Source organism: Mustela nigripes, chromosome 1, assembly GCF_022355385.1.
Source record: "Mustela nigripes isolate SB6536 chromosome 1, MUSNIG.SB6536, whole genome shotgun sequence".
In the NCBI taxonomy this organism is placed as follows: Eukaryota; Metazoa; Chordata; class Mammalia; order Carnivora; family Mustelidae; genus Mustela; species Mustela nigripes.
This window is the reverse complement of record NC_081557.1, coordinates 103,587,369-103,601,523: the sequence shown is the minus strand read 5'-3', so window position 1 is coordinate 103,601,523 and position 14,155 is coordinate 103,587,369. Positions and strand designations below refer to the sequence as shown.

The 14,155-nt window shown below is 43.6% G+C and overlaps 1 protein-coding gene across 2 annotated transcripts in view; it reads right to left on the bottom strand.

The window, feature by feature from the left end:
• The window catches only part of PDGFD (platelet derived growth factor D), a 220,710-nt gene extending 212,320 nt beyond the window's left edge, over positions 1 to 8,390 (bottom strand). For both annotated transcript variants that reach the window (XM_059418455.1, XM_059418459.1), the window contains exon 1: positions 7,962 to 8,390. In XM_059418455.1, the coding sequence (XP_059274438.1) occupies positions 7,962 to 8,085 (124 nt within the window). In that variant the 5' untranslated portion in view covers positions 8,086 to 8,390. The remainder of the gene's footprint in view (positions 1 to 7,961) is intronic.
• Positions 8,391 to 14,155: the final 5,765 nt, after the last annotated feature.

Genomic DNA, 14,155 nt, shown 5'->3' with positions numbered 1-14,155 from the left:
AGAGAGGCATGTCTTGGCCCATTCAGACTATGAAACAAAATACCAGAGACCGAGTGGGTTTTAAACAATAGAAATTTATTTCTCACAGTTCTGGAGGCCAGGAAGTCCAAGACTGAGGCCTGGGCAGATCCTGTATCCTTTTACTGTTCCCTCACGTGGCAGAAAGGGTGAGAGACATCCCTGGAGTCCTTGCATAAGGGCGCTGACGCGATTAATAACCTCCCAAAGGCTCCACCTCCAATGTCATCACACTGGAGTTAGAATTTCAATGTACTGGGGCGCCTGGGTTGCTCAGTGGGTTAAGCCTCTGCCTTCGGCTCACGTCATGATCTCAGGGTCCTGGGATCGAGCCCCAGGTTGGGCTCTCTGCTCAGCAGAGAGCCTACTTCCTCCTCTCTCCCTCTCTGCCTGCCTTTCTGCCTACTTGTGATCTCTGTCAAATAAATGAATAAAATCTTAAAAAAAAAAAAGAATTTCAATGTATGAATTCTTGGGTGTGGGGAACAGACATTCAGTCCCTTGAAGGTTGGAACTTTTTTGGGCTTGTTCAATAGAAACCAAAGCCAGCTATGCCTGATTAGATCTTATGACTGTTTCCCAAGGCGTGGAAATACAAAGGGGCAGAAAAACTACTAGCTGTCAGTTCTCTGTACCAACAGTGTGCATGACCAAACCAGACCTGCTCTCTCTGCTGTGGATGTAAGAACCAGCAAAACAAGGAGGCTGGAATTACACGGAAAGTAGAAGCAAGGCATCTTTTAGTGTCTACTGCATGAACTTGCAAACTCACTTATAAACTCTGCAACACTGATGTTGGCTTTAAATGGATTTGTTACATACTTACCCGACTCAATCGGTTGCATGGTTGCATTTTACGTAGCAGAGGATGCTGAATAGCTAAGGTCTGTAAAAGTGGGTCATTGCCGGGGTGCCAGGGTGGGGCGGAGGGCTCATTTGGTTTAGAATTGGATGCTAATCTGCTGGGTCATGATCTCGGGTCAGAAGATTGAGCCCCTTGTTGGGCTCCAAGGTCAGCGGGGAGCCAGCTTAAGACTCTCTCTCCCTCTCCCCCCTCCCCCCGCTTATGCACTCCCTCTCTTAAATAAGTAAATAAATAAAGTACTTAAAAAATAAAAGTGGGCTGGTGCTACATTGTTGATTGCCTGTCTCAGTGAAAGGCAGAACCTGTTAGGTCTGAAATGACTTGTCCCAAATTCACACAGTGTATCATTCAGCACACCTAGTGGCTTTCACAGAGCTCCTTCAGTCCCAAGAAGGCATGCTGGCCTCCAAATTCCAGAAATCAAGAATCTTAAGATCCAAGATTCCAAATCATGCCTGGCTCACTATTTGCAGGCAAAGTGCTGCCTGTAAAGCTATCTTCGTAAACACTCTACCAAAAAAAGTGCTCAAGCAAAAAACCTAAAATCAGAAAACATCCCTCCTCCTATCAAAGACAATTCCTATGCCTGTACCAGAGTGTTTCCAGAGACACCCCCGTCTCCCAATTACACAAAATACCCACTAACCTGCACATGGCACACACACAAACGCACAGTGCTAATCTATTAATATTAAAGCTAATCTATTGATGTCAGCATACCATGGTACACAGCAGAGAAAAGATATACTATTATCTGCATCATCAACGCTTGTAAAAACAAGGCATACTTCATTCTTCTTCTGAAAAAAAAAAATCCTTGGAAGAAAATATTTCTTCCTGTATGTGTACTTGTGCACTCTAGTGTCTCATGGGCTTATTCCTTTATTTATGACTTATACTTGGTCCTGAAATACTGTGTGGGGAGGGAGAACTTTTTTTTTTTTTTTTTTTTGGCCTCAGTATCTGTCATGGAGTTTTTCTTTTTGGCTATTACGTATTATCCACCTGTACCTTTCTGCCCAAACCGTCCTTCATATAAAGTCAGGGTAAAAATGTTCTCTTTTAGATCGCATTAATTCTGGGCGCCTGGGTGGCTTAGTGGGTTAAGTTTCTGCCTTCGGCTCAGGTCATGATCTCAGGGTCCTGGGATTGAGCCCTGCATTGGGCTCTCTGCTCAGCAGGGAGCCTGCTTCCCTCTCTCTCTCTCTCTCTGCCTGCCTCTCTGCCTACTTGTGATCTCTCTCTGTCAAATAAATAAATAAAATCTTTAGAAAAATTGCATTAATTTTGAAATATAGAAGCATGGAATATCTTAAAATGTGACACACCAGACAGGCTGCTTTCCCTATCTATGGAATGAGACCTCAGGTACAGGGAGCAGAATCTAGACTCTGGGGCATCCGGGGGGAGGGGACTTCTGTGATGTCCCAGGACACTATCACCTCACCTCTACTAAAATTCGGGCTAGGAAAACCAGTCACATACACCACAATCATGCTGAAAATTAGTGGTCTCATGGGCTGTGGAGGAATAGGGAGACTTCCCGATCACAGCCCTGGCCTGGCTGACTTCTCAGGAACATGGGCAGTCAGTATTCAAAGTAGCACAGGCCCTATCTTTTTCCAAACTAACTCCTTCAGTGGCTTCTCACCACCCTATGAATAATGGCCAAACTCCCTAACATTACTTCCCAGACCTTTGTTAGTGGACACATGACGACTGTGTTCTCATCTCCAAACCTTGGCAAGGGCTCTCTCCCACTAGCAAACTACCCCCTCCTTCCTCACCATCCCCAATTTCTAACTCCTACTCACCCTTCATTCCCCAGTTTAGACACTTCTTCTTCCAGGAGGCCTTCCCCAACCCCTCAAATCTAGATCAGGTGCTCCTTGTGAGTTCCCATACCCCTGTGCATTTCTTCCTTAAAAGCAACTGTCACACTCCACTGCGCCTTCACACTTTTCTCATTGCAAAAGAAATCCTTTTCACCTAAAAATCTTCTGATGGATTCAAATATGTGAAGCAAAAAGGCAGAGATGCGTGTGGGATAGTTCTGTTGAAGAAGGGTGGAGAATCCTGGGACTCTCCCAAATGCATCTGAAACACGATGGTAATACGCTGGCACGAAATATGCATTTGTCTCTATCGTCCAGAAGCCCATAGGCTGGAAGGAGGCAGGAACCATGCATGTGGTTCATTCATAATGGGCTAGATAACTATGCATCCAGTATAGTAACTGGCAAAGGTTAGAGATAGAATAATTGAGATAGATAGAGTAATATTCTATCTAGAGATAGAATAACTATGTAGAGATGAATAAGTTACAGTGGGGGTCAGAAGCAGAGCTTAGGACAAAGAACTATCTGCACATTCATTGTCAACCTCTCATGTTTAGAGGGCAGCCCAGACCAAGTAAGGAACGAACTAAAAAGAGACAATCTTAAGAAAGGACAGAGAACTCAAACATGCTTGGCTTCCACCTTAAGTCATCTGACTCCTTTGTGAGGGACCAAATCATTGCCTAAAGGACTTGGCATAGATGAGCTAAGAGCAGCTATACCTGGCTCACTTAGAAGACATCCTTATTTTAATTCAAGGAAGTATTTTATTAAGATGCTCAGAAAGCACCTTTTTAAGCTAATCTGATCAATTCAGCAAGGAAAGTTTTAAAGTTCCAGAAGGGAGACGATGTGCATTATGACTCAGCTCTCAAGGGCAGAGGCATGAATACACACACCCTTTCAGACCAGAATGAAGGGGTTGAGACCAGGCATGCTCAAGAGACCCATGTGACAACTTGCTTATCACTGGTCATCAGAGATCAATGACTGTGGGGACATTGTTCCATTGGTTGGCCAGACTGTTCCAAGATAATAAAGTTTAGCTCTCATTCCCTGAAAGGGAAAATCCCATAGACAAAAATCAATGTCATTACTATAACTCACAACCTAGTGGCATTTCCTCCTACAGAGTGTATGTCCGTCCACTTGTTTAAACTCCCATCTTGAGAAGAACCTACATTAAATATCATAAGCCACAGAAGCACGTCAAAGCCACGTTACATTTAAAATATGCCATCCCCAGGATGCTCCATGAGATGATGAAACTTTAATGCCCTTAGAGCTGAACAGAAAATATAAACCCAGAAGAACACAAGATCTGACACTAACCTGATTGTCGGCTTTCAGACACTTTAAAGATAATTTGTTTATTGCAAATAATGCTGCAGTGGACAGAATGCAGATCCTCCGTGCAGGGGAGTCTTGAGAGAATAATGTAGGTCAAGGCTACTTCAAAAAAACAAATAAACCCTCATTATTTGCTTACATTGTCCTCTCTTTTGTCTCCTTCCCTAAAAGATCTAATCTTTGTCATCACTGATCACACAAACCCACATTATCTAAGACACAAGCTTGACTCCTTAAAGATCTAAGACCACATTAGTAAACCTACAGGCTTATCACTAGGTAATGATAACGTAACAGACAATTCAAGTATTGGCACAGGAGGCCAAGAAGCATTAAATTCAGAATCGTTTCCCAACAGCACCAGAAAGCCACACAGAACACAACAAAAGGCCAAGAAAATGGAGACCGTGTCTGTATCCTTAACCCCCGCCCCGCAGCAGGAAGCTCTGTCTGGTTCCATTTTAAAATAAGTAAGTAATACTGTCAGTGAATTGCTGCCTTTACATTTCTCGATCCACACTCTGAGCAACACCAGCTCTGGCTAGTTATTATAAAATACCAACTTCACGGGCACTGAAATGGGAAGACAGGGATTCTGCTCCTCAAATAAGACTTGCCCTGTGCTGAGAGGCAGATCAGGAATGGGCATCAAAAGTAAATATAATATAAGGAAGTGTAAATATTCTTCTTCTTCTTCTTCTTCTTCTTCTTTTTTTTTTTTTTTTGCAAATATGATGCTTTTATCCTTCTTAGTTTCCTTCTAGTATCCTAGTTTCCTCCTAGAGACAGGGACCAAATTCACCCACCATTGGCTCACCTTGAGCCCTTCTGCAGGTGCTGGGAAGGGGTCTGTAAATACCCTTTTACAATAGGAATATATTGTGGTAGAGAGTTCTGGAAGGCCAGGAGACAGCAGCAGAGTAACCCCCAACCTGGGTAAGGATATTATCATCTATTCACTCTAATACTTTTGTATGATTTCTAGCCATTCCAGCTACTCGGAGCTCTCAGGTAAAGAGAGAATAAAAACAAGTTTTTTGTGTGTCAGTCTGGACAGGATCCAGCACATCCCATGCCCATGACAGGATGCCTGTCCTGTGAGTCCTTATCTCGACTCAAGCATTAGGTGGCAGCTAACAGGGTCTGCGGGAACAAATTGATGGCACTCAACTGTGAATAAAGATAGTTCCATCATTAGATACTGGTTCCTAAAACCCCATCCAAGGGTCATGGCTAATTTTTTACTGTGACTTCCTACCACTTGTAACTGGAGGGCCTGATCTTCTAAGGACCCTAAGTTAATGTTTGAAAACTTTTATCTTCTAAATTTCCCCTTACTACATTCTAGGCCCATGTCCTCTCCAGGCTTATACCTTGTCTTAACCTGATAGTCGAAAGAACTAGACTATTGTTTTCCTTAAGAAAAGAACTTTGGGGGAACCAGTTAAAAATGTCTGGAATCAGAACAAGGGTTTTAATTTAATACATTAGTACTTTCTCTCAACAACCCAACTATTGTGACTAAGATTTTCCAGATGATGTCTAGACTTATCCAAAGACCCTTTATTCTTACTCTCTCAGCAAAACCCTATGGCAGTGTTTCTCATTTTTTTTTTTTTTTTTTATCATCAGTCCTCCCTTCAAGAGCCTGTTTAGACTTTTTTCCTAATCATGTCCCCTCCCTATGAGATGTTCACACTACAGATATAGTCTACCTCTTTATATATACTGGCCCTTTGGAGGATCACAAACCATTGTCGTATTTAAGATTTTTTTCACCCTCTAAGATCTGATTTTGCTACTTTGGGGCAATTTTGTCTCTCTTAAGAATGCGTGCTCTGTAACACTTAAGAATAAGATGCCTTTTGAAAATTCCCCAAATGAACAACCCATTATGAGTATTAATTTTTTTCCATCTGTACATGACAATTCTTTCTTTATCTAACCTTTCCCCACTCCTAGTTTTGTTTGCAAAATTAGAGTGACATTGAGGAAATTGTTGAGTCATCCAAATTAATTAAAATATGTGTGCATGTGTGTGTTATCAGTAACTGCAAAACAGCTTTAACTAAAATATGAATAATTCAATCCAGGATGGTTTTCAAAATTCTGATAAAATAAAGCTTTTATCATATAGACTAGACAGATGCACAGAGTTTTAACAATGAAAACTAAAAGGAGAGCATTCTTTAAAAAAAAAAAATTAAAAATGAGCTGCATGACTTGGTTTTAGTTGGAATTTTGGGTTACCAGGCAATGGTTACATACTTTTTGCTTTCCGTCCTTGACATCTTGTAACTGATACTTGGGAGGCTGAGGATTACAAAATTATGGCTATGAAGTCATGCAAGTTATACATGGCATTTTATTCTACACAGCTAAGAGGGCATACAGAGTGCAAACGTTAACAAATCTAAAAACTCGACTAGGAGAAGATTGTCCCTGGTGGAAACATTAATGAGGAAAGCAAAACTATAAAATTTTGGTCTTGAGCCTGAACCTTTTTTTAAGTTTTAGTAAGAAAATTCTGTGCTTTAACTAAGATGGAGGGCAAGCCACTGCTGGAATATTTTACATAAAAACATTGTGATAAAGTAATTCTGGAAACAGAATTACTTTTGGCCCGGAAGTGGCTTGAGGCTTCCCTGTGCCCTCTCCACACACCTACCCCACCTCCTAGGACCTGAGCACACTGAAATCCACAGTGTACTTGTCATCACAAAATATAGTAGGCTTTGTTGTCATTTCAAAGTTCAAAAGCCTTGCAGTAAAGTCCAAATTAAGGTCACACCAAGAGAGAAACTGACAAGGGAATAAGATGGTTACTATGAATATAGGAGAGGACATGTTTTGCCAACTCAGACAGTGAAACCATTAAAAACAGTGGTGAGCTCTTTAGGGGATGTGTTAGAACCCTCAGATGGCAGACAGAAAGAAGACAGTATCAATGAAGAAAAAAACCAAAAACCTATGGGTCACTTCAGGTAGATGCTAGAAACAGCTTCAAATTACTGCCAAAGTTGTAGTTGAGAATAAAAGAATAAATCAAGTTCAGACCTTGGTGGAAGCCCAGAAACGAAATAAGCTCAATTCAAGTCTCTGGGACCCACTGACCCAGGTGTCCTCTAGAGCAAAGGAAAACAAACAAGCCTGCCTGGGACCTTGCTGAGGTTAGCGGACCAAACTGCCCTGCTCCTTGCAACAGTTGGAAAGCCTCCGTGCGTGGAAACTGAGGGCAGGAGCCGGATCCGCCTGTGGTACTGAAGAGACCCCGGCTGTCCCAGTCTCCCAGACTCAGCTTCTGAGCCCCAGCTGCACCCTCATGGGAAATGCACTTTGGGGACATAAAGGGGGAAGGCTGCATCCCTCCATCTCCCCCAAATAAGTAAGATACAAATTCTCTGTTCCAGATACGGCTCCCGGGACACCATTCCCTGTCCTCCTACTGATACAATAAAAATAAAATAGGTCATCCAGAAAGAGCCACCCCTGAGTCCCCCCCAGGCCTATCATAAACGCCCCGTCTATCCGAGTTTCCAGTCCGAAAGGTGAAGAGGCCGGCCGAGGCGCGGCGCAGGCTGCAACTTTCTGCAGCTCCGGGACCCTGGGTCTGTGACTACAGGGCAGGAAGGAGTGCTCTGGGGAGCAGCAAAGGAGACACCTGACCTTTGCGGTACCCCCGCCGCCGGCCCGCGTCCCGCAGCCCCCAGGCCCACTCCGGAATGCAGGCAGGCACGAGACACCCCCCCGCCCCCGCCCCGCCGCCACGAAGCCTTCAGCAGGCTCCGGAGGAAAAAGTTTCTTAAAAGAAGTAACGGTGACGACGACGACAACAACAACAACGGGATTTCTTTTCAAAAACTACAGACAATGAAATGTGAATCTCTCACCATCTCGCCTGAGGTTGGCGTTGCGCAGAGCTTTGATGGATGCGCTCTGCGGGGCTGCAGACGCGTCCCGATAGCTGCAAAAGTTGGCGCAGACCAGAGTGTAGACGAGGCCGAGCGGGCGCATTGGGAGCCGCGAGCCGGGGACCGCGTGGCCGCAGGAGAAAGCCGGGGCCGCCGGGCCGGTCGCCGCGCTGTCGCCGCCTGCGCTCCCGCGCGAGGGCCGGGCCGCGGAGCTAGTGGCCGCGCGGGGCGCGCACTTCCTGCATGCCCAACTTTCGGAGCGCGTGTGGGCGCCGCACTTCCTTGTGCAGCCGCAGGCCGGCGGACGGCGGCGGGACCCACAACAGGTTGACGCTGGTCCGCCCCCTCCGGCGTCCGGCGGCGGCAGCACAGGCGGCGGGGGCGGCGTCCCGGGCGGGCGGGCGCCCGAGCGCTCAGGGCGGCCGCGTCCTCCGCCGGGCCCCGCGGCCCCCTGAGCCCAGAGGCGCGCGCTGCGCCCCGCCCCCGGCAGGCCCCGGTGCGGTGCTGGGAGGGGGGGACCTGGCTCTCCCCACCTGCCGGGGGTCAGCCCGGCTGGGTCCGCCCGCCCGAGTGCCAGGACACCGGGAGCCAGGGAGCTGGGAGGAGGGGGAGGGGTTCAAGTCCCAGCCCTGCTCCCTGGTGGCGGGCTAGTCCCTGCCCAGGAGGCAGAACTCTTGTCCTGGTGCTGAGGCATTGGGGATGGGGCCTGGAGTTGGGCCAGAATCAGATTTTGCTTACTCAGGGTGTCACTCGGCGAGAAAGTGGGACACCGCAAGGTGGAGGAGCTTGACTGAGCTTCCGGTGAGCTCCGGGCTCCAGCGCGAACTTAGCTGAGTCAAGGTGATTCTCCCACGCTGGGAGGGGAACAGAGATGCTCCGTATCTCATGGGGCTCTAGCTGTGATGGCCCCACGTGGGGAAGGGTATCAGAAATGGTGAGGGGTGTCCTTGAATGCCCGTCAGCACCCCCTGCACAACAGAAGCGGCTAAAGGTCAGGGTGCGGTCGAGCTGGGGCACCCTGGCAAGGTGACATTATGAGAACATTACATTCTTTTTCTTCATGGTCTACAGCAAGAGGCAGGGAGCATCAGGCCTTTGGGCCTCCCTCTTCTCAGGATCTGGGAGGTCAGAGGTCCAGAGGAACGGACTCTGGATTCTAGGAGTTTTGGCCTCACGTCTCTATCTCCCCAGCGTAAGGAACTACATTTGGAACAGGAGTGGGTCTGGGCTCGGCAGCTTACTAGCCTTGTCACCTTGGGCAAACCACTGGATCTCTTGAGCCGCACGCACTGTCTCTACTTAGAAAAGAAGGGTAGCGATTTTTAGTCTGTATGGTTGTGGCGATAATTATGTGAAATAATTTTAGTATTTAGCTTTGTAGCTGAATTAAAATCCAAATTTACACAATTTCTCAGCTGCTCATTGATGAGACCTAGAAGGGACATTTACTAGTTTCTTTTATGCCTTCCAGCCCCTGAAGGAGTGGGGTATGAGAAGTCAGTGACACCCAGATAAACAGAGCCAGGAGCAGCTGAGAAGGGAAGGAAGTTCAGGAAAAGAAGCACTTAACAATTACTCAGTCCAACACAGACTAGGATTCCGGTGTTCCTTCCATATGTGCAAAGATTCATGTGGTTCATCTCCTGGCATTTTATCTAGAACAGTGTTTCACAAACTGCAGGTTTGTAGGCGGTGAGGTCAATTTCAAGAACAGCATGATGACTTTTTTCTATTAAGACTTCATTTTTTCAGAGAACTTTTAGGTTCACAGCAAAACTGCATGGAAACTACAAAGTTTTCCTGTATACACTTTGCCCAGACACAGGGGTAGCCTCTGCCATTATCAACAGGGCCAAATACAGTGGTGTGTTGGTTACAACTGGTGATCATACATTGACACATTGTAATCACTCAAAGCTTACAGTATAGTACACAGTTGATTACATAGGGCACATATGAAGGCTACATTATGGTTCATTCTTGGTGTTGTACATTCTGTGGCTTTGGACAAATATATGATGACATGTAACTTATCTGTAGGGTGTTGCATGGACTGCTTTCACTGCTCTAAAAATCCTCTGTTCTTCAGCATTATTTTTTCCATAAATTGAATGGACTATAATAGCTTTGAGATTTAATTATCAGAGTTCATGGCAGAAAATAACATTGTTTTATGAATATTTTGGTTCAAATATAAAAGGCATTTCTATGGGGCATGATCAAAAAAGCTTGAAAATCACCAGAAAGAAGGCTGATCACATTGTCTCAAAATATAATCAGTCCCTTTAAGAGGCACCAAGGAGAGACATAAAATTTGGGTTTGCAGTCACTCATTTACTCATTTAACAAGTATTAATAAAGCAATAGCTTTTCCCTTTGCCATGCCCTAGTCTAAAACTCCAGGGAATAAAATACTGATCATGAGAGATAAGGTCTCTAATCCACTGAATCTTACTTTCTAATGGAAGAAAGTGATCCTAAACAAGTAGAGATAGATGGATAGATAGATAATATCTATGTAGATAGACATTAATAAGAGAAGAGAGTGAGAGACAGATCAGGTAGGACTGGGACTAATTAAAGTATGTTATACCATTTTTAAAGAGTGGCTGAAAATGCTCATTACATTTCAGACCTAGCCTCTGAAATGAGAAAATAGAAACAATGAAAAAATGTGCAAATGGCTTATGTTGTAAAAGTATTAAATGTTAAAGAGGATAATTTATCACAATATGTAATATGCTGAATTTAAAGTATTCAAAGTCATGTTGTCCAACATACTAATACTATGAACTGTGTAAAGACCTTGTAATTCATAATGTCAAATATTTTAGCTGAGAGCAGTAAAGGATGTTGCACGGAACCTGCATTTTCTTGACCTTTAACATAGATAAATACCCCAAACCAATGATAAAACGAGAAAAACTAGGGAGTCATGCCTAATCAACTCTTCTGAATCTGGTTTTCAGTATTACCTAATAATTAATTCTTACAAATGAGGTTGATTACACCAACTAAGTATCATTTTACACAGAATAGGCACTTAAAAAAGATATACTGAGAGACAGAGGAAGGTCTGCTATCAAGATTAAAGATAAGATGATTCAATGTTCTTTTTACCTGTATCTTAAACTAATTTAGAAAAACACTGAATTTGACGCTATGTTTTTAAATGCTGATAGGCCGGTTGGAGGAACATGAGCCAACACAAGGAAACCAGATGTATAAATATTTATTACTGTTCAGAATAAGATAAGTCAACTATTCTATATTTAGACATTGTTCAATGACATACAACTGTAAAAGACACTTCTACTGTTTAGAAAACATTCTTAAATATGAGAGCAATTTATAACAGGTCTGTGCAAAGTGGTATTTATCCCAAACACATATATTCTAGCAGTAATGATTTGCTAAAAGGATAGGTTAGGAAGTGACACTATTTTTTATCATATACTCTTTCCCTTACATAAATAGAACACAAGAATGGTGTTTTCCACTACATTTTCAAATATGCTTGGCTTCTTTTAGGAATTCATAAAAGCCACAGTGGAAAAGGAATGAAAAGGGGCGTGTCTCGTTTCTACATGTGGCTCATAGCGGTACTTTTTTTTTCTTTTTTCTTTCTTTTTTTTTTTTTTTTTCCTAAACGTCTACCAGCCTTTAACTTATAACTCGGTGCAGGACCTTTCTCTTGACTCTGGTAATCATGTTGTGAAGTCTGCTCTCTGCCAAGAGGACGCCCCTGGGTTAGTCATCCTCCACTCACTGATCTGAGAAAGAAACAGAACACTCCGACATAAATCCTAATTTCTGCTCTCCAGATAGACTACTGATCTTTGGCAGTACTGAGCTTCTTCCTCGGGCCATCGATCTGTTCCTGTAAAAAGGGAGTGTTGCACTAGATGGCCTTCACGATTTCTTTTGGAAATCTATTTTGTTTAGTTTGTTAAACCCCGTTCTCCCTCTCTCTAAAACCACAGTCTACACATATGTAACTTTATCAAGTTCAAATGCACTTAAGTGGTTTTTAGAAATTCTAAGGATATCCAAGAATGAACTGGCATTCGGAATTTCAGTAACAAATAGATACGGTCGTTCCCCCTGTTTATCTGTGGTTTCGCCATCAGCCGTTTCAATTCCCAGCGGTCCACTGAGGTCCGGAGACTATGAGCTCGTCCTTCTGACGAATCTGTCCAGGGTCAATAGTAGCCTAGCTCTACGTCACTGCGCCCGCGCCGCGCGTCGTTCTGCGCCTCACCTCCTGTCAGTCCGCGTGCGACGCCGCGTCGTCACCTGGGTCCCGAGCCGGTGAGTCCAGTGCGATGTTTTGAAGGAGACCGAGAGAGAGACCGCGTTCCCACAACTTTTATTACGGTCTCCTATTATCATACTTCTATGGTATTATTGTCCTCGATAATCTCTCACGCTGCCTCCTTGATAACTAAACTTTATGGTAGGTCCGTACGTATAGGAAGAAACAGTATTTATAGGGTTCGGTACTGTCTGGGGTCTTGGAACATTTCCCTTGTGGATAACGGGGGGGGGGCACTGCTGTGACAAACTCATTCAGAGGTTGGCCTGTCCTCCACTCTGAATAGTTCCTTTGGTTTTCAGAGTTGTGTTTTCTTTAGAGACGTCCGTGGTGCTATGTAGGAGCATGGAGAGGGCGGGCACGTGGTTTCGTGGCGGGAGTGACTGCGGGGTCAAGGACAGGAGGTTGAGACGGTGACAGATTCGGAAAAGAGACGGACTCTGGGGCTTTAACACAGTTAGCAAAACGATCCTGACCTAGGATTGGGCTCAGAAAAAACCGGATTAAACTCAGTTGATTTTTGTAATTGGATAAAAGATAATGTTTGAATAGTTGGTGCCAAAAACCGAAATTAAGTATTCACAAGATGACAGACCGTGGTAAATTTTCTAAATAGTTCCAAATGATTCGAAAGACCTAGAATACCGACATGGTTACAGAATATTTTATATCCAGTATGTGCAAAATATGCCATTAAATTATGTTGAGTCATTGACAAGAAACACATCATTTTTTTTAACCCATTTGATGACCGTCTTTTAACAATTAAATTTTCCTTTTGTTCCATTCTGTCATATTTTTAATTGATTCATCTGCTACATGTGTCATCTCTATCCTTTTATCTCCATTATTATTATTATTATTATTATTATTTTTAAAGATTTTATTTTTATTTATTTATTTGACAGAGAGAAATCACAAGTAGATGGAGAGGCAGGCAGAGAGGATGCGGGACTCGATCCCAGGACCCTGAGATCATGACCTGAGCTGAAGGCAGCGGCTTAATCCACTGAGCTACCCAGATGCCCTTATCTCCATTATTATTAACAGTACAATAATGTAGAAAGGCTTTTTAAGGTAATTTTTCTTAAAAGTATCACATTCTCTGTGTTTAAAAAGGGAGGAGATGACTGAAATTATGGCTCTTAGGAGGACTGAAACTCACTGATTTATTTAGTTTCTTTCAAAATAGCATTAATTTATTCCTCTTTTCAATTGTTGATGAGGGGGCCCATGCTCTGAGCATGGTCCTTCCTCAAGAGGCAATGGTTCCGAGTTTTTTCTCGTTAAGGACTTTTCTTTAAAATTGTAATTGCAATGGCCACTACTAAATGCATAGCAGAAAAATATAATACAACTGTTAGGTCTATTTGATTAACTCAAATGCGAACCTATTTCTATTTCCTGGGTCATAACTTGGAAGAAAATTATTGTACACGGTTATACAATCCTAAGTCCAGGTGTATGCAAGTTTTAGTCCTCTCTTTTCCTCTGTACGTAATGCATAGATGCTATCACTCCGTATTGTCTGGATTCGTATCCAGCAATGTCAGATTATCCGACATTTAAATATGAGAGCCAAACTGCTGACGTATTTTGAGCACAAACTTCCAGATTTGATCTTTAAGAACTGGTTGTGGTGAGACCTCAGCTTGAATTTTCGACAACTAACAGATCCAGTCAGTCAATCAGGGAGTCTGTCCTGTCAACCATTAGTTTTCTTTTACTCCCTTGAATAAACCAGTGATTCAGCTTAATAGAATGGGTCATTGAGTTCTATGTCTCTCATGGAAAAGAATCCCTGCATCTATAATATTTCTTCAGCTTAGTTATATGTTTTATTTCCATTTATCCATTC